The sequence below is a fragment of the Pristis pectinata genome, chromosome 1 (genome assembly GCF_009764475.1).
Source record: "Pristis pectinata isolate sPriPec2 chromosome 1, sPriPec2.1.pri, whole genome shotgun sequence".
Lineage (NCBI taxonomy): Eukaryota > Metazoa > Chordata > Chondrichthyes > Rhinopristiformes > Pristidae > Pristis > Pristis pectinata.
The window spans coordinates 38327995-38349211 of record NC_067405.1 but is presented as its reverse complement, the minus strand read 5'-3'; the positions used below and the strand labels follow the sequence as shown (position 1 = coordinate 38349211).

The 21217-nt window shown below is 39.7% G+C and overlaps 1 protein-coding gene across 1 annotated transcript in view; it reads right to left on the bottom strand.

The window, feature by feature from the left end:
- ly75 (lymphocyte antigen 75) overlaps nucleotides 1–21217 on the bottom strand; it is a 104544-nt gene that overhangs the window by 36046 nt on the left and 47281 nt on the right. The window contains exons 13-20 of the mRNA XM_052028184.1: nucleotides 20140–20282; nucleotides 18725–18806; nucleotides 17136–17207; nucleotides 13922–14036; nucleotides 9627–9630; nucleotides 9438–9577; nucleotides 9259–9294; nucleotides 6174–6349 (exon numbers count right to left, since the gene is read on the bottom strand). Of these exons, the coding sequence (XP_051884144.1) occupies nucleotides 6174–6349; nucleotides 9259–9294; nucleotides 9438–9577; nucleotides 9627–9630; nucleotides 13922–14036; nucleotides 17136–17207; nucleotides 18725–18806; nucleotides 20140–20282 (768 nt within the window). The remainder of the gene's footprint in view (nucleotides 1–6173; nucleotides 6350–9258; nucleotides 9295–9437; nucleotides 9578–9626; nucleotides 9631–13921; nucleotides 14037–17135; nucleotides 17208–18724; nucleotides 18807–20139; nucleotides 20283–21217) is intronic.

Genomic DNA, 21217 nt, shown 5'->3' with positions numbered 1-21217 from the left:
TGGAAGGTACTGTTTGGAGTAGTCCGAGCATCTTGTACACAGTTCCCACTGGAGTCACTGTGTCCGTCTGTGCTGGAGGGAAGAAATGTCAAGCGTGGTTAATGGATGCCAATTAAGCAAGTTGATTTGTCCTGGATGATAGAGTTTCCTGAGTGTTTATTTTGGTGCTGTACACATCTGGGCATGTAGAGAATAATCCATACTTCTGATTTGTGCCTTGTAGATGGTGGAAAGGCATTTGAGTGTCAGGTGACAAGTCACTTGCCATAGGACATCCAATCTCTAACCTATTCTTGTCACCACAGAATTTATGTGGCTGGTCTAATTGAATTTCCGGTCAATGATTACTGTCAGGATATTAAATGGTGGGGGACTCTGGGATGGCATTACTATTCAATGTCAAGGGTAGATGGTCAGACTCTCTTGTTAAGATGGTCATTACCTTACACTTAAGTGGTAAATGAAATTTGCGCCACAGATCTGCCCATGTTTGAATGTTGTCTAGGCAATGCTCCATGTAGGCATTTACTGAGGACTTATGAATGGAATTGAGCTTGTGCAATCATCAATAAATATTCCCACTTCTGACCTTATGCTGGAAGGAAGGTCATTGATGAAACAGCTGAAGATGGCTGGGTCTTGAACATCACTCTGATGGAGGTTAATTATCTGCAGTGATGTCCTGGGACTAGGATAATTAACCTCTAACAATCACAACCATCTTCCTCTGTGCAAGATATCACTGCAGATTCAGGCTGATGAGGGACCCACGCCATGGATTAGTTTGGAACTCTGCTTTATTGGACAAGGCTATCACCTAAACTGCCCAAGATATGTAACTAGCTCAGATATCAATGTAATTATATGGGTAAAGTGATCTCATAGCTAGTTGCCTTTGTAAGTGGTAAAGTTTATGATGGGCACAGAATTGAAAGGTAACCTGGAAGCACAGAACTAATCACATCTTGAAGTGGAAGAAGAATGTTAGAAGGTTTCAGTACCAACTGAACCAAGGCAGGGGTTAAGTTGAGTAACTTTACAAATGGTAATTGTCAAACTTGAAAATGATATAGGATTGAATAACATTTTGTTTTTAGAAAAAGTTATTCGCTGTTGTGGGACCTCAGCATTGCTGGAAAGGCCAGCATTTCTTGCCATCCTTAAGCATTCTTGTGAAGGTGACGGTAAGCTGCCTTCTTGAACAGCTGTAATTCTTCTGATGAACGTACTCCCACAGTGCTGTTGGGCAGGGAGTTCTGGGATTTTGACCCAGAAATGATGAAGAACCAGCAAAATATTCCAAATCTAGATGATGTGCAGCTCAGAGGGGAACCTGCAGGTGGGTCCAGTTCAATCAGTTTTTAAAGAGTGAAGCATGCAAAGATTGTTCCAGTGAGCTCAGACAGGGACCACTTCTTTACCACCCTGCATCACATTCTCCACTAACATGGTTCCATCACTTCTACAGTCACATTAGAACTGTGGAAGGGATGGAAACCCAACCAGAGAGTCATCAGAAAGTCAGTTCCAATCTCGTTATCAATTCCTCGTTCAAAACTTTGCAAGAAGGGGTTACAGACAAAACAACAGATTGAAAGGAAACAAGAGGTGGGCGACAGTTTCTTCTTACAGCAACCTTGAAAGGAATGGGTCAGTGTCCCTGATGAGGGAACCATTTAAAATGTCAGATAATGTGAAGATCTGGATGGGAAATTTGGTGGTCAGTAGCTTCAAGGGAACAAGGTCAAAGCAGCACAAGGAGATCTTGTGGGTGAGCTGAACTTAAAGGAGGCAAGTGTAAGATAGGACAGAGCAAGGGAAGTGGGTGAAGTCACAAAGGAAATTGAACAAATGATCTCAATTAGGTCGGGGCATTTAGTGTGGAGAGAGAAACAGATTTAACATTGCAGAAGAAGGGTCAGTGACCTAAAATGTTAACTGTTTCTTCCACAGATTTCCCCAACTTGCTGAATATTTCTAGCATTGAGTTTTTATTTTGGGTTTCCAGCAAGGGCAGTTCCTTGCTTTTCAAATGATATCCATTTTTTGTTTAAAAGAAAAATTAATGAATCAAAGGAAGTGAGAAACAAAGGATTGCAGATGCTGGAATCGAGATGAAAATACAAGATGATGCTGGAGGAACTCAGGAGCCAGGCAGCATCCGTGGAGAAAGCAGACGGTCAATGTTTTTGGGTCAGGACCCTTCTTCAGGAGCGTGTTGACCATCTGCTTTTCTCCACGGATGCTGCCCGACCTCCTGAGTTCCTCCAGCATCAGTTTTTTCAAAGAAAGTGATTGTGTGTTCAAAATGATCCAAGTGTGTAAAGAGCACTGCATTTACTAATTGTTGATCAGTATTTCAACCAACTGAACATCCTTTATTAGTTAGGTCAGCAATAAGTGTTACAAGAATAAATCGTCCACTAATGTCAATCCATTCACATTTACTTCCAGAATTGGGTTATTGGATAATAGTCAATTTTCTTACTTCCAGTCATTTTCAGTGAGGTCAAATGGATCAATAACAACATGTGGAAATTTTATGGTTTCCAGCGTGAAGTATTTAATTAACATGCTAGGTCGCATAGTAAATAATGGGTTTCCATGTTGAAACTGCTAATGTTTCCATTACAAGATAATATTAAATAAATACGAGACATCTTGCATTTGAAGTAAATACTCACAAAGATGAATAAAATAAAACCTGAAAAATTTTCAATAAACTACAAAAATTTCTGAAGATGAGATGGGTCAATTCCCCGACATTGTGGAAGCAATTTGTAAAATAAATGGAAGGAATGCAACGAGCAGTAAAAGTATATTATTTTATATACTTACAAACGCCTGCTTTCATTACATTATAATCGATTGCCTTTACCCACCCACTTTGTCAACGAAGGAAAGTGCTGTGGGGAATGGGGATGAAAGGAAATTTAAAAAAATGAAGTATTTATTCAATGCAATTTCAAGTTGAACGTTATTTTCTCCCAATTCTCTCTTTCTTTGATTAAAATTAACCTGTCAACTCAAAATTCCCTTCCCATTTCAGAAGGTTGGTGATCTGGTTTGCCCTTTGACATGATTTCCTGTCTCTGACTCTTTAACCTTAACTTTAAAGAAGCTCTTTTATCCTTAACTTGGCCCAGCATTTTTATTATTCATGCTAGTTTATATAATCTGGCGATCCCAACCCAAATCCAGACAAATATTAACAAATGATCTTTTTCCCAGGGTTTATGAAGAGAGGTTAGCTATTTGTGTTTTTTTAAAATTCAGAAGCTACATTATCAGGAGTGGCCTCAAGATTTAGGCAACACAGTCCTTTTTGCACTCAAGTATTTGAATTCTAACTGCCTGAACATTTAAAAAGGCTGGTTTTACAGTGTTGAGTCATTGGTAGGTGAGAATGTAATGGGTCAAATGATCAACTTCTGTGTGGTGACTTTCAATTCATACAGAACACCAGAGAACATTGGCATCAACAACACAAGATAAAATAGAAACGGATATGAAAAAAAAAATCTGACCTCGTTGAAATTGCACACCTTTGAGAACTATGGGTATAAAAAGGCTGAATATTTTAACTAATATGTTATTAGAAGTTGAAACTTCAGGCATTCAGGATTACATAGCATTCTGCAACTCTTGGCTGTGGAGAGGAAAGTCTGTTCCCCTCCCTGTATGATCCAATCTTCAGGATAACAATCATAGCTGGCTGAGAACCTTACAGCAAAGAATTGCCAGATTTTCCATTAAGAAAATGTTTATGTAACCAGCTATATATTGGAAGTAAGACCATAACTGTACAGCACAGGAAAAGGCCCTCCAACCCAACAATATCTGTGCTGAACATGATGCCGAATTCAATTAATCTCTTCTGCCTGTCCCATGATCCAATATGCCTCCATTCCCTACACATTCATGTGCTTAACAGCCTCCTAAATGCCACTATTGTATCTGCTTCCACCAGTACCCTGGCAGCCCATTCCAGGCAACCCACTACTGTGTTAACAACTTGCCCAGCACATCTCCTTTAAACTTTACCCCTCGCACCATAAATGCATGTCCTGTAGTACTTGACATTTCTACCCTGGGAAAAAGATACTGGCCATCTACTCTATCTATGCCTCTCAATCTAATAAACACTTCTATCAAGTACTCCCTTTAGCCTCCAACATTCCAGAGAAAATAATCCAAGTTTGTCCAACCTCTCCTTATAGTTCATGCCCTCTAATCCAGGCAGCATCCTGGTAACCTCCTCTGCACCTTTCCAAAGACTCCACATTCTTTTGTGATGACCAGAACTGCACACAATACTCCAAGTGTGGGCCTAACCAAAGTTTTATTTAGCTGCAACATGACTCCTTTCTCTTATACTCAGTGCCCCAACCAAAGGCAAGTATGCCACGGCCTTCTTTACCACCCCTATCTACTTGCGCGGGCCACTTTTAGTGAGCTATGGTCTTGGACCCCAAGATCGTTCTGCACATCAGTGCTGTTAAGGGTCCTGCTATTAACTGTACACTTTCCCCTCACATTAGACCTCCTAGAGTGCAACACCTCACACTTGCTTGGATAAACTCCATCTGTCATTTCTCCAACCCACACCTGTGTAACTGATCTATATTCTGCTGTATCCTTCGACAGCCCTCTGCGCTGTCCACAACTCCAATCTTTGTGTCGTCTACATACTTACTAACCCACTTATCTCCATTTTCATCCAAGTCTCACAAATATCACAAAAAACAGAGGCCCCACAACTGGTCATGGACCTTGAGCCAGAATAACACCCTTCCACCACTACCCTGTCTTCGATGGGCAAGCCAATTCTGAATCCAAACTCCAAAGTCATTGTGGATCCCATGCACCCTAAACTTCTGGAATGAGCCTACCATAAAGGACCTTGTTAAATGCCTTACCTAAATCCATGTAGGTAACATCCACTGCCCTACCCTCAATCATCTTCACTACCTCCTCAAAAAACTCAATCAAGTATGTAAGACGTGACCCATCAGGCACTAAGCCATGCTGACTGTCCCTAATCAGGCCAGGTTTTTCCAAGTGCATGTAAATCCTATTCCTAAGAATCCTTTCCAATAGCTTCCCTACCACCGATGTGAGGCTCACTGGCCTAAAATTTCCTGGAGTATCCCCATTTCCCTTCTTGACCAAAGGAACAACATTGGCTACTCTCCAGTCCTCCAGGACCTTGCCTGTTGCAGGTGAGGATACAAAGATCTTTTGTCAAGGCTCCAGCAATCTCCTCTCTTGCCTCTTTCATCAACTTGGGATACACCCCATCAGGTCCTGGACTTATCCACCTTGATGCTCTTCAAGAGACCCAGTACCACTTCCTTTCCAATTTCTAAATGTCCTTGCACATTAGCATTCCCTGTAGTGCTCTCACTAACCTCCATATCCTCCTCCTTGGGTGAATACTGTTGCAGAGTACTCATTTAGTACCTCGGCCACATCCTCTGACTCCAACCACAAATTCCCTCATTTATCCTTCAGCTGTCCTACCCCCTTACCCAGTTATCTTCTTTTTAATGCAAGTATAAAATGCCTTGGTATTGTCTTTAATCTTACTTGCCAAAGACATTACATGGTCCCTTTTGGCCTTCCTAATCCCCTGCTTGAGTTATTTCCTGCTCGCTCTTTGTTCCTCAAGGGCCCTGACTGATTTTAGCTTCCTAAACCTTGCACACTCTTATTGACTTATTCATAACCTCTCGTCATCCAAGGTTCCATTACCCTGCTGTTCTCGTCCTTCCTCCTTACTGGAATGCTGATGTTGAGCTCTGTTCAGCTGGTCTTTAAGCAGCTCCCACATGTTAGATGTGGACATGCCTGATAACTCCCAATTAACTCCCCCCAACCCCTGTCTAATAATTTTGAGATTTGTCATCCCCCATTTTAGTGCTTTCCCCACAAGATCCAGACATATCCTTATTCATAACTATCTCATATTGTGCTAACAAGCGAAAGATTCACCTCACCTGATGGAGGTGTGTAATTGGAAATAGGAGTGCAACCCACTTTTGTATTTCATCACAAATTATGTCAAATTTTGTGTGCGCTTTATAGCAGCACAAGATCAAATAATGAAAGAAAAAAAGCTATCAATATTGCAAACAGACAAAATAAAGTCATAAAACTTATGTGCAACTTACCATTTGTATATGAGTTTTAATCATTTTTATCGCAGGTCTGGATGTTATGGAAGCCAATTTGCTCTCATTTCTTGAGCAATATAGATCTGCTTCTTGGTAAGTCAGCATAGTATTGTTCACAAACCAATACTCATTACCATCAATAACGACTGTGGGCCCATGAATACTCTCTCCATCTAAAGAAATGCAAACAGGAAAATGATGCCACAGTTCAAACAAAAATGAAAATTTCAGTATTAGTTTTTCTTGCAAAAATAAGACAATACCCTTGTATTTGAACATACTACATTTCACTTTGAGCTTGCTGTTAAGCTTCTAGTTAGCAAGTTAAAAATAATCTGACTTATTTCTGTCTCCCTCCCCAGCCAGAAGACAATGACTTCCATGTAGGTTGGCTCTGGCTGGAAACACACAAATGGGGTGAGCAAGGTGGAAGGTTGAGAAAAGTACAGGCACTTAGCAATGTTTCATCAATTTGTGCAGTGATGCATTATTCAAAAATTACACATTTTATAGTAAATATCATTTAACTGTAGCATTTCAATTTAAGAGAGACAGCAGGCTAGATTTTGACACTTCTGGCAACACTGTGATATTGGGTTATTAGTCAGAGTTGATCTGCTTCCCACCCTGTATTTGGAAGCATCTTCTGAAATCAATGGCAGATGCTGCAAGTGACTTGGCACAAAACACAAATCATTCAGTATACCTTGCTTCATTAATCCCAATTCAATGCTAGAAGGCAGCTAAACTATTACATTTCAAAATGAAACAAAAAATTATTGGAAACACGCAGCAATTCGGACAACATCGACAGAGAGGGAAGAAGACCTACTCAGGCAATTTTTTTTAAAAAAACAGGGTAATGGCAGCAGTTCCCACGAAGAATGACTAGTATTTCCCTGTGCAAGTGTCTGCAGGTCCAAGATACCCACATAAATGGGTGTCCAAATGAATGGACATACTCTGCGCTAGGTAGATGCTGCACCCAAAGGAGGTCAGAGTAGAGTGCAAATTGTGGCAATTCCTCAGCACTTAGGCTGGAAAATCTGCTTGAAAAAATTTATGCTTGGTGGGTTTAAAGTAAATTATAGGTCAATTTTCATTATTTGACTTTGAGATTGAATGTTAAGGGTTTTTTCCTGAAATATTTTAATTTTTATTTTTAAATGCTTTAAAATTAGTTTAGGATGTTTCTGAATGTCAGATAAATCAGCTTCGATAATCTGATGAGGCAGTGTGCATCAGGCTTTGCTGGCTGTCAAAGTTTACTCAGCAGTTTTGTTGGCTCTTCCCCCGTCCCCCCCCTCCCCCCAAACCCACTGCCCCTGCAGCCCCTACCCCATGACAGGACTTGTGCATGGAAGGCTCTATAGTAGCTCAGGGTATCACTACTAAGGCAAGATGTAGCTTCGCCAGAAAAGTTCTCAATGAGCAATGCAGAAGAGGTAAATAGCAACAGAGACAAGTGATCAGTGAAGATGCAATTAAAGTTTCAGTGTGATAACCTTTCAATAGAAATCAAAGCTCTAAAATACAAAGTCTCTCTCTACAAAGGTCCCCTAACCTGCTGATATTCCCAGTATTTTGTGTTTTTACTTCCAGCACCTGTAGTATTTTGCTTTTGTATTAGTCACTACATTCCAAAGTTGTTGAGGAGGAGGAGGCGGCCAGCATTTTAAACAGTGTATGACTAATGTAAAACCAGAAGATATTTTGTACATTTTTTTCAAGCACTTTGTGGCAACGATAGTCCATTTCTTTTTAGTAAACAGCCAAGCAGTGCTACTGTCCATCTTACAGCCTACCTATTAACTTGTAAATCTGCTGCAAGAAAATCCACTAGATTCAGAGTCAAGAGTCATGGGTGGGCAGGAGGTATGGATGAGCAACAAGCTGTTGTCGAAGAGGAAAATCTAGACAAGCATAGAGTCGATGTAATGAATATTGGATCTGGTCTTTATTTCTCTCTTTTAGAGATCTTTTTGCATTTTTGTACTCCCAAATATTTACACTACAGTGGGTCCCTATCAACCTGGAGTGTATTTCATGAATCTGTCCATCAAATATATTGCAATTGAGGTTCAACCTCAGCAGCTTACAAAACTGGCACAGTAATTGTTTGGCCACTCATGGGGAACCTATCCAAATGTTCTATTGCAATCAATGGAAGGGAAGATCAGGAAGGCAAATAATGGGTGACTGATCTACCACCTCGGAGTTACCATCCTGTAATTACAGTTTGCTCCTTATTGGGTTGTTCAATACATACTCTTCAATTGCTTTTGTCAGCAATAAGATTATGTCCACAGTATTTGTTTTTAGAACTGCAATGTCTGACACCTTTGTTGTATTTGCAACTTGATCCCAATGAAACACCAAAGATACCATGAGAATCAAAAGGTATTTTGGATTCCATTTTAGCTGCATGGATGGGGTCGGTTTGAAAAACGTCTCATTCTGATAAAGCAAAATTTCTGAAGCTCTGGACCCCAGTAACTTTTAAAATATATTCAAATCCATTTTGCTTATAACATGACAATATAACATCTGGAAAAAAAATCATTTGCATATCTTTTGCAAAATCATGTCCACTGTTAATCCCTCAAATTTATTTTCTTCTTTGTCTTGCATACAGCTGCAGAAATATTTATAAATTGTGAGGGCACTGTATGGCCCTTTCAAGTATGATGATTATTTAAAAGATATCTGTTGAATTAGCATTGAGAGCAGGATATGATGACATAGTCCATTTCAGAACACTGCATGCAAGAACATAATTGTCTCCTTAGATATTGCTGCACTGGCAAAATCTAATGTATACAAGTCTTCTGCACTGACTAAAATTGTTCAGGTGGGAATTGCTAAGCATCATGCAATGCCTGTTTCCTTTGGTCAGTAATAATCTATGCTCAGGGGCCTGGTTAATTATACCTAAATTTTTCTTGGCATTTTGATCTGCATGTGCATCTTGTCCTAGGGAGTGTGGGAAACAATATGGAATAATATCTTACATTTTTATTTTGCTGATCAACACACATTCAGTGCAATTCAGACCAAAGTTAGGCTCTTTAAATTGACTTACCAGGAACGTACCAGTCTGGGGTTCTCAGTTTAACACCTAACAAAGAAAAAGTGTAATACACACACTCAGTGGCAATGTTTTTATTTCAAGTTATAAAGTATGGATTTAATAAAAAGGTATCACCAAATTAAAGGTCAAACAGAATTTCAATAAGATTTCCCCAGATCTCTCTCAGTTACCTTGGTAAGATCCCTTGAGAATATTCTTAAGTGGCTTTGCATGGCCATTTCTGCTGTTTCCACTGGGCTTCGGCCAATCTTCCCCCAAATACAAAAATATTTGGGGAGAAACCCACGTATGCTCCCACTGCATCCGTTTTCTTTAATGGAATCATAAATTAAGCCTGCTAATGATCAGTTTCCCCCAACCCAGCTTAAACAATAATAAAAGAACAAATCAGAGGATTAAACAATCATAAATTAGCTTTATATTTGCACTCTGACTACACCAGTATCAACTAGGATAGAATCATGCAGATGGTATAAAGGCTACAGAAATAATAAAATTCATTTTGGGAAAAATATTGCTTTAGCCAGTTTGTCAAAAACCAAGAGAGGGGGCAGTTCTGGACTGGTTTTGGAGAATGGCAAATTGATTTATTATTGTCACATGTACCAAGGTATAGTAAAAAACCTTGTCTAGCGTACTATCCATACAGATCAATTCATTAAAACAGCGCATTGAGGTAACACAAGGTAAAATCAATAACAGAGTGCAGAATAAAGTGTTACAGTACAGAGAAAGTGCAGTGCAGGAAGACAGAAAAATCCACTCAGTTGGAAGGGGCATCAGTGGGGACGAAGCATTTTAATGCAAGTAATTGTAATTTAATTTAATGCAGTAATGGAAAATAACAAAGATACCACAGGGATTATATGTTCTCATTTTGGGAAACACAAGTTTTGTAAAACCAAAGTGCAATTTGGAAAAAAAAGACTAAATATTACATAAAAGACATTCTAGCTAGAGAAAATAAGGTACAGGTAAATGAATTTGCACAAAACAAGGCAAGATTAACAAATCCAGCGTCTCCTAGATGTCACTGAGCATACAGAATAGAATATGACTTAAAAGAGAAGCTTACAATATGTCAGATTTTGAGAGCTCAATATGCAGCAATGCAAGGGTAGTATAAAAAGGTTAGGGCAAAATTAAAGAAAACATGAAAACTAGCAAGTAAAGTTAAGGACATTTTACAAATACATTAAAAGCAAGAGGATAACTTAGGAAAGCAAAAGGACCTAGTAGAGATCATAATGGTATCCTGTACATGGAGGCAGAAGACTTGAATGTGGTTCTTTATGAATACTCCGTGTGCCATCTCAAAGGAGGATGGCAGTGTAAACACAGTAATTAAGGAGAATTGATTAGGTAGTAAAAGAGGAGCTGTTGAGGGATTTACAGCTTTGAAAGAAGATAACCTGCCAGACTCAGATGAAACGTATTTCAGGTTATTAAATAGAACAAAGGAGGAAATAGCAAAGGCATAGGCAATCATTTTCTTATCCCCTCTGGCTACAGGTTTGATATTGATGGATTCTTAATGTTGTGCTATTGTTTAAAAAGTCAAGAAGTGACAAGAGAGGTGAAACATTTAATTAAGAGAAAGGAGGAAGGATACTTAAGGATTCGGAAGCAAAAAAAAAAATCAGGCAGGGCACTTGAGAATTATAAAAAGGTAGCCAGAACGAAGCTTAAGAAAGGACTTAGCTAGAAGGGGACATGAGCAGGCCTTGGTACATAGGATTAAGGAAAACCCCAAGTTGTTCTACATGTATATGAAGAACAGGAGGATGACTAGAGAGTAGGACTGCTCAAGGATTAAGAGGGAACATGTGCTTGGAGGCAGAGGAGGTATGGGAGGTCCATAATGAATACTTTGCTTCAGTGTTTACTAGGGAGAGGGACTTTGACAAATGCGAGGTCACCGTAGAACAGGCTAATGTGCTGGAGCATATCGAGGTTAAGAAAGTGGTAGCGTTGGAGCTTCTGTAAAACATTAGGATAGGCAAGTCCCCAAGGCCAGACAGGATATACCCCAGGTTACTACGGGAAACGAGGGAAGAGATTGTGGAGGCATTGACAATGATATTTGCGTCCTCCCTGGACACAGGAGTGGTACTAGAGGATTGGAGGATGGCAAATGTTGTTCCCTTGTTTAAGAAAGGTAACAGGGATAATCCTGGAAATTATAGACCAGTGAGTCTTACGTCAGTGGTGGGCAAATTGCTGGAGAGGATTTTTAGGGACAGAATTTATGAGCATTTGGAGAAGATTAGTCTTGTTAGGGATAGTTAGCATGGCTTTGTGAGGGGCAGGTCATGCCTCACGAACCTAAGTGAATCCTTTTGAGGAGGTGACAAAACAAAAGTAAAGCAGTGGATGTGGTTTATATGGACTTTACTAAGGTGCTTGACAAGTTTCTCCAGGGTAGGCTTATCCAGAAAGCCATAAGGCATGGGACCCATGGAGACTTGGCTGCATTGATTTGGAATTGGCTTGCCCACAGAAGGAAGAAGGTGGTAGTAGATGGAGAGTATTCTGTCTGGAGGTCAGTGAATAGTGGTGTTTTGCAGGGGTCTGTTCTGCGACCCCTGCTCTTTGTGATTTTTTATAAATAAATTTAGATGAGGAGGTGGAGGGGTGAGTTGTAAGCTTGCAGATGACATGATAGTTGGAGGTGTCGTGGATCGTGTAGAAGGTTGTCATAGGTTACAACGGGATATAGACAGGACGCAGAGTTGGGCAGAGAAGTGGCAGATGGAGTTCAATCTGGAAAAAAAAAGTGTGAAGTGATACACTGTGGAAGAACAAACTTGAAGGCAGAGTACAAGGTTACAAGCAGGATTCTTAGCAGTGTGGAGGAACAGAGAGATCTTGGGGTCCAAATACCTAGGTCCCTCAAAGTTGCTGTGCAAGTTGATATTGTGGGTAATGTTGCAGCTCTATAAAACTCTGGTTAGACCACACTTGGAATATTGTGTTCAGTTCTGGTCACCTTATGAGAAGAAGGACATGGAAGCTTTGGAGAGGGCGCAGAGAATCTTTACCTGGATGCTGCCTGGATCAGAGAATATGTCTTTTGAGGAAAGGTTGAGCAAGTTAGGGCTTTTCTCTTTGGAGTGATGCAGGATGAGAGGCAACTTGATAGAGATGTACAAGGTTATGAGGGGCATAGATAGAGTGGACAGCCAGCACCTTTTCCCCAGGGCAGTAATGGCCAATACCAGAGGAGGAAAGTTTAGGGGAGATTTCAGAGGTAAGATTTTTTAAAAAAAAGAGTGGTGAGTGGCTGGAACACACTGCCAGGGGTGGTTGTAGAGGCTGATGCAATAGGGACATTTAAAAGACTTAGATAGTAATAGGGATGTAAGAAAAATGGAGGGTTATGGGCTGTGCAGGAGGGAAGGGTTAGATTGATCATGGACTTGGTGTTTCTATAGGTCAATACAACATCATGGGCCAAAGGGCTAGGACCGTGCTGTATTGTTTTAAGTGTTCAAAGTAATTGCAGATTAATTAGGCTAGCCTCAGTAGTAGTCAAACCACTGAAAAAAAATCCTAAAGAACAATATAAATATCCAAGAATTAGAAAGCCATGAATTACTCCATGATAACCACAGCAAATTCATTCAGGGATGGTCTTGCCTGACCAACTTGACTTAAAGTTTGAGGGAGTAATTAGGGAGGTTGAGATTCCACAAGGTCCCACCTAGTTGACTTGTCAGAAAATTAAAAGACCTTGAGATCTGAGGAAAATGGTAAGCCAAATCCAAAATGCCCTGGTGACAGGAAGCAAAGGATATTGGTCAAGGAATGCTATAGTGCCCATCTTCACTGTCTTGTAAAATTTAGGTTCAGACAACACACAGAACATATCTGCCTGTGATGGTGCTGTAAGCAAGTTTTCCTATTGTACCCATACCTCACCGTACTTGTGCAAAGGGACAATAAACTTGACTTGAGGTTACTGAAGAGGAAATCACAATACTAATTAACATGTGACCTGCTGAAGGATGGCGAATGATTTTTGACCAGAAACATTAACTTTCTATTTCCACAGATACTACCTGATCTGCAAATCATAGCCAGACTTCTCTGTCTTTACTTCAGATTTCAAGCATCTGCAGTTGTGTTAAAGAAGATTGGCAATAATAGGTGAAGTACATTACAGAAAGAAAACAAGTTGTATACTTCAGGGTGTTACCAATGGACTGAACAAATGGGCAGAAGTGACAAATAAAATTCAAACGGTAATGCACTTGGAGAAGATAAGCAAATCTTTTGCTGAAGACTCAAAAGGAGAGGATGTGGAGAAAAAAATTTTCACTCAGGGTGTTGTGGAAGTTTGGAAGTCACATTTTCATTGTGGTAGAGACAGAAACCATTATCACCTAGTATAAGGATATGCACACAGAATACATAAAATGCCTTAATCTGTAAAGTTAGGAATCAAGAGATGGAAATGGATTTAAACCAGACGACCTTCTTAGTCAGCCTGTAAGTGATGGCTGAAAGTTCTCCTTCAGTGCCATAAGTTTCTATAATGAAACAAAAGCTACAGCACTTTGAGTGATTAAAAGCTGCAGGAAAAATATGTAGCAACAAACCTCATTGAAGTGTGATGAACAAATACAGTTAATCTAGATAAGTAATTATTTACCTTTAGGTATCTGGCACACCCATTCCAGTTTAATATCACAGTGGAAAGGCATCAAGTGATATTCAAACTTCCTTCTGATGTCAAACATAAAATAGTGCCACAAAGGCTTCTGGGTCTGTTAAAATATAAAAAAGGTTTGAGACAAGGTTCCATTTTTAATCTAGAAGATTTGTATAACATTTGGTACTTCCAATTGATGTAACAGCTAACAACTCCCAGCTGCAAAGGAGTCATGAAATAATGTCACTCTGCTGCTGAAGGTGCTCATTGATAGTATTTCTACCAAACAGAAGTCAAAATTATTTCACCATAGCTTATTCAAGGGTTGGCAAAAACGAGTGCTCTTTAGGTTTAAATTTACAGTCACTTTGTGACCCATTCCATAATCATAAGTATTTTAACTAATACCGTCTAGAAACTAAGAGCAATTTTCAACAAACCCACCTGTACCTCATGATAAGACTCAATGACTGGCAAGTGAAAATGGGAGACAGTCGGGGCCAAGAAACTACCTGCCCTCTAATGCCCAGAGCTCACCTGTGGCTACCTCATTGGGACTGATCACCCCTGCCCCCTTTCCCCTACTCCAAAGTGCCAACCCTATGACTGGATCAGCACGGAAACTGACTAATTTCCAGACGTCCAATAACCAATGAGCCGAGTGAAAAATCACAGTTTGCATACACAGCTTGTGGGCTGCATTTGAGTGAGCACCAAACATGCAGATTGCCTAACACTGCTCATTTTTAGCAGGCAACAACCAATGTTGGGGGGTGGAAATCAAAAATATCTGTTTTTACTCAAAATATTGACCAACTTGTGATTTTGGCGAATGGTTAACCATGCACTAGCAGCTAGCCAACATCCTACGGGAGATCTGCTCAGAATTTTCCGAGGTTTAAAATCATTTCAAAAATCTGCAAGTATCCCAAGATCAGCATTAGTCATATGCGAGTTAGAGGGGATATGGAAAATAATGTCAACAACTCAAACTTACTGGGATGTGGGCAGTACAACTGGAGTTGAGTAGGTGCGGGGCAGCGACAGCTGTAGTTTTAAGCTCTGAATCCAAGGATAGATATATTTCCTCCAGTAATAATGTAAAATAGTCTTACTAGGCTGATTCCTGAGTTGCAGGGGTTTTCCTATAGGAAGATTCAGGTGGATAGGTTAATGTTCATTGGATTTTGAAGGAATGTGATCACACTGAAGTGAACAAGATTGCAAGAGGGACTGACAGTGCAGATACTGAGAGACCATTTCCTCTGGCTAGAATGATTAGAACTAGGGGCATAGTCTCAGGATAAAAGGGTTAGCCATTTATAACAACATCGAATTTTTTTCTTTTATTGCGAATTCTTTATTCTAGAGAGCTTTAAATGTTCAGCTTTTGAGTATATTCAAGGACAAAACAGATGGATTTATGTTTAATAAGAAAATCAAGTGATATTTGGATCAGGCAGGGAACTAGGGACTAGCTGTAAACTAATTGAATGGTAGAGGTTGCCCAAGTGGCCATGAGGGACACTTCTGCTTCTATTTATCATGTTTTATGTCTAAGAGGCTCGTTAAAATTTACATCGTTGACCCAGCTTCTGGTCACGTCTCTTGTTATCACCTTAGGGAACCTTGTATTAAACGAATGCCCGTTTAAAACCTCTAGGGTCTGTTTTCTACGTTAAAGGAATATGATAAATACATTTATTGTAATTGGGAATGGAGATTAAAGTGTTTATAATGATGCATAATTTATCAATCATCTGTTTGAAATGTATGTAGGCAACACATCAACTGCTGTTGCAATACTAACTTAGAATTAGCTACATTCTTCTTTCTGATTTCCAATAGTTGCAGCATTTTGCTTTTAAATTTTCTTTAGTTTTAAGGATTAAAATCACACAATTCATTTACTTTTGCAATGATCAATAATTTTTCAGTTCCTGCTATGCTCAAGCAGACAAACCAGTATAACCGGACAGCATCCACGCACACAATGTCTGACAATGGCCATCGTGAACAAGCAAAGGACTAACCAATTCCTCTGACTAATTTTTTTTAAAGTTGCAATGTTGTCAAGACCTTGTCTACTTCACTGATGACATGATGTTGAACTGGATTAGTCACATCATTGTGTGGTTTCAAAAGCAGGCTATACACGCAGCTCAGCCATTCAAATGCTCTCCATATTCGACTCAGGAGTGTAATGAAACCTTCATTGCTCACCTGGATGTTGTCACCAGCATAAAACACTTAAAAACTCAACCCCATTAAGAATGGAGCAGTGTGCTTGATTTGTTTCTCTGTCACTGCACTGATAAGTATTCCCTCAACCATTCATGCTCTCTGGGCTATAGAATGTATGGGAGGAACTTACCATGCTTACTTAGAGAGCACCTCAGAGTCTTGTGAACTTCACAATGAGAGTAACAGATAACAAAATTACAGAAGCACAATTATGGTATGGAATTTAGGGAAAGGTTTCACAACCATCTTATCACAAATAAAGCTGGGTAACAAATGCGGCTTCAGCACAGTCACAGCACCCCAAAAAAAAATGACTTCAAGAAACTAAGATTGGAGTCTTGAGCAAGAAACAAACAGCTGTGGGAACTCAGCAGGTTGAGCAGGATCTGTGGAGGCAAAGGATAGTCAATATTTCAGGATGTACCCCTACATCAGCAGAGTGTGGAGGAAAGATGGCCAATACAAAGAGGTGAGAGGGACGGGTAAGACAAGGGCTGGTAGGTGGAACCAGGTGAGGTGGGGGAGCTGGGCAGATGGAGCCAGGTAGAAAGGGAAAAGGAGTATTAAGGGACAGAGGCTGGTGGGTGATAGGTGGAAACAGATCAGGCGAAAACAAAAACAAAACAGTGTGCAGATGGAACTAAGTGGGGAAGGTGGATACAAAGGCTGGAAGCTGACAAGTGGAACCTTTTCAGGGAGGGACGATGGGCAGACGGAACCACACGTGAGAGAGGATAGGAAGGGTAGGCCACGGGAGAAAAAACCCAGATGGATTGGTGTGCGGGTGATGGGGAGATGGAAATAGAAAAGGTGAACAAAGGGAGAGAGAACCCGAGTGGATCGGTAGGAGTGGAAAAGGAACACAAGTTACCCGAAATTGGAAAATTCAATTTTCATATCATGAGGCTGTAGGTTACTCAAGTGGAATGAGGCGTTGTTTTCCATTTTACTTCTAAGACTGGAGGCTTACCTGAAATGCACCGCAGTCTCGAACAGCATAATCATCTTCTTTAAATTCAACTGGTAAGACAACCAAGGAAACCTATAAAAATGGTAAAATATTAGAACACAAAAAAGATAAAAGGTAAAAGCCCAAAATTTCTTGTAAAAAGCCAACATTTTAGGACTGCCATGGAAATCTGCATAATTGTGGAAGTGACAGTTGATCGTTATTGTCATTCTGTGTTTGGACATTAAACTTCTTACCGACTCTAAAACAGAGTGCAAGATTCTGTACTTTTACAGCACTTATACTGGGAGATCTGCCAAATTAAACCTGAACCAAGTTCAATGGAGAGGATTTAATACAAGGGAGAGAGGCAAATAAGGGCATTTTTAAAAAAATTAATATTTAAATTAAATCAAAATATTTTCTAGTGTCATCACTTTTAATTTAGAAGTGTTCTTTTCAATAACATATTTAATAGTTCTTGGATGTTTATGAACAGCCGATGCATCTACAAACATTCAAGCTCTTTGACAGCTGGTTCAGACAGAGGCATGGCTTCACTGCCTTTAAAGTTATTTATTATATTAGCAGCTCAGGAGGCCTACTGAAAAGGTCAGAGTCACTTTCTTTGCACATGTTTATACTGAGGTCTTGTTCCAGGCAAGAACCAGGTTCAGCAGATAGATGACCTGCTACTTCAAATGGACAATAGCAAAGCAGAAATTTTGGGTCACTGAGGGTAATTCTGTGCTCTTGCTGGACAACCACTATCACAGAGGCCATATCAACTAAAGGAATCTTAGATCCACTCTGACTGCAGATTCCTATTGGGTTTGCAAAATTACCTCAAATGTCTACAATAAATAGTAGGAAAGAAGGAAAAGTATATACCACGAAATGACACACTGATTCAGTTTAAATCCAGTTACACAGGTAGAAAATGGATTTTAATTGGTGCATTGTGTAAAGGTTTGCATGTAGTGGAATGTGTGTCTTAAACTTCTTGGGCAGCAAATCATTAATTAATGAAAAGTATCTGAAGGCATACAAGCACAAGAGAACAGATGTGTACAGACTGGATAAACCACTTTCAAATCTCAATGGGTAACAAAAGATGCTGAAGCCTTTTCTCAATTATACCTCCTTGTTCAAATACCCTGTATTTTTTTTTAAAACATCAGTTTCATTGGAAATTCAGGCCACTTTTGAATCAAAACTGTTATTTTAGTGCACATTATCTGCCCTCCCATCTGTGCATCAGAATGTCCTACATTTAAGATCCACTTCAGAAACTTGAGCCCAAGAAACTAGACATACTCCAGTGCAGTTCTGAAGGGATGGTTCACTCTCAGGCAACACATTTCACTAAGATGTTAAACCAATGGCTGCTCTCCCTGGTGGATACAAAAGATCTCTTGACTTCGTCAAGAAGAACAACAGTTGTCCCATTCAATGTTTATCATTAAAGCAAAAGATAAAAATCACCATGGGAGTAAATCATCAGCACGTTTATGAGACACAACCACTGAAGCTCAAACAGTTTTGTGTAACAGTGGACTTCCATCAAGCTTTTATCAAAAATGTGTTAACTCCATAAGAGATAAATTTACCGGCCTGCCATCACTCCATTCCCAAGCACCTTTGGAATCTGGATTTCTCTTGTTTAATCCAACCCAAAACCAACGTTCATCACTGCAAAGGATGAAATAAATAGGATAATATATTTTAAATAATAAGATCGGCCATTCAGTTCATCAAAGTTGTTAACATTCTACAAGGGTGCAGTTGACCTATACCTCAACTAAATTTAAAATAAAAACAAGAAATGCTGGGAATAGATAGCAGAGTGAGGCTCCCTGGTCTGCTGTCTATGTGAACTCACTGATCACAAATGGCTATCAAGTTTCCTACATTGCAATTGTACAACACGTCAGAAATACTTCATTGGTTATAAATGCTTTGAGATATCCTGAAGGAGACATGGAAGGTACAAGTGCAAGTCATTAATTTTTATATTCCTTTGCTGGAGTTCTAGTGTTCAGTAAAATTGTTAGTCTCTCTAGTCACACGCAGTGCATACAGACAAGAACATTTCTGACAGCTCTAGGTTTAAAGGACCTTTTCTTATAATAGCTGGGTTCTGAGCTAACAAATTGTCTAACTCTCTTCTACCTCATTTCCCATCACTTTGTTTTGTTCCTCTTCTTTCTCAACCACTTTCTACTCCCAATAATTTTATATCAGTTTTGCACCAAAGTTTTCAATTATTGAATAATTTGAAAGAAAGACAGGTAATGCAGTTCATTGCAATTCAACTTAAAACAAAAAGAGTAACATTATTTAATTATTCCTTGTATTTAAATTCAGGAGTAGTTTCTATCAAGATGCAATTGGATATAGGTTATTCATGGCTAAATTGGAACACCTAAAAGCAATTGGCAAAGTTTAAATTGTGTATTTAGACAAAACAGACCAATGCCCACTTAAACCCCAATACACTAGAGACTGCAGACACTGGGATCTGGAGCAAAAAGCAAGCTGCCGGGTCTCAACCCAAAAGGTCCATCATCCCTTTGCCTCCACAGATGCTGCCTGACCCACTGAGTTCCTCCAGCAGCTTGTCTTTTGCCCATTTGAACCTCACTAAGTTATTAACCAGCAGGATCCAGAAATTTAAGCTGATATGCCTTTTGCCTTCAAAGTGCTGATATCGCCTTAGTACGAAATGTAGCAACTCCAAATGTGCGTCGTGAATGCACAAGCTGTATGCAGTACAGAAATTCAATGTGTGTTTCTCCCATCAATTGAGATTTCACCATTATACTTAAAAGCAAATTCTTGATTTTAGGGAGAATTGTACAAACAGTATTTATTTGGCAAATATCATCTCCAATCAATATCCAACTCCCAGTCAGCTACATGTGAAGCATTTTTAAAATTGCAAATAGTAAACTGTAAAATTGGCAAAGTAAAGAATAAAAGAAATAAAGTAAAATTGCACACATTTTTTTATTGCTTTACTTACCTAATTGTTTTTCTCAGTAAGTTGTGAAGATATAGCATTTCATCATTGTGACTGAAACTTGGCAAATGGGCTCCTAATGCCTCGCAGAACCGTTCAGCTTCTTCCCATGTTCTCTTTCTTACCACTCTCTCGTGATGAAATATCTAGAAATGTAATGTGGGGTAATCATTATTCCTTTAACTTGGAAAAGCAATACATTGCAGAATTTAGAAATTCAAACTAAAAACAATCAATATTGGAAATTCTCAGGTAGAGGGAGAAACATTGTTGATATTGCAAAATGATGATCCTCCTCATAAGCAATGAAGTAAACCAGGCCCATGCCAAGGGCATATCAAAAGGAAGCTATTATTCAGGAAGTAAAGACTTACCTTACAGCTAACTCATCATTCCTCCACCCTTTCCTGATTTCTTTCTACTGGTAAATGTGCTGGCCACTCTTCCCAAAAGGACCTTGCACTCAACACAGCTGTGCTCTTCTGATACTTATTGCTGGCTCTCCCAATGGTGGCGAATCTCTGGAGTACTTTTATGCAAAGTTGTGCAGAATAGTTCATTGGGAGTATTTAAAGAGGAACTAGATACATTTTTGAAAGACCAGGGAAATTGAGGTCTTTGGGAAACTGACACAGAGGAAGAGACAAGGCCCGAGGCAGATCAGGAATGACCTGATATTAAATGGCGAGGTAGGCTCGAGGGGCCTACTTCTGCTCCTGTTTTCTTACGTCATTAAGATGCCCACTACCAAAACTCCCAGCACAATCAGAAGCAGCAAACCAGGGAAAAAGTAGGCAAGGAGTGGAGAATGCTATTCTGCCCAACACTGCTGAATACCAGCTCAGACACTGGTACCATTTGGGCAGAGATGATAGTTTAGAGAACAGAGTTAGAAGAGCTGACAGTAATGAGCTACAATCAGGCAGAAGAGGAAGGGACTCTAGTATACTGGCTTGCTGGATTGTCCACACATCAATAATGCTCCAGACTACCTGGATGTCATTGACAATAGGGGAGCATTCATGAAGAGGCTGGAACTAATCTATACAGAAATGTTGGGGTATTCAGCAGCCTGGCCAAC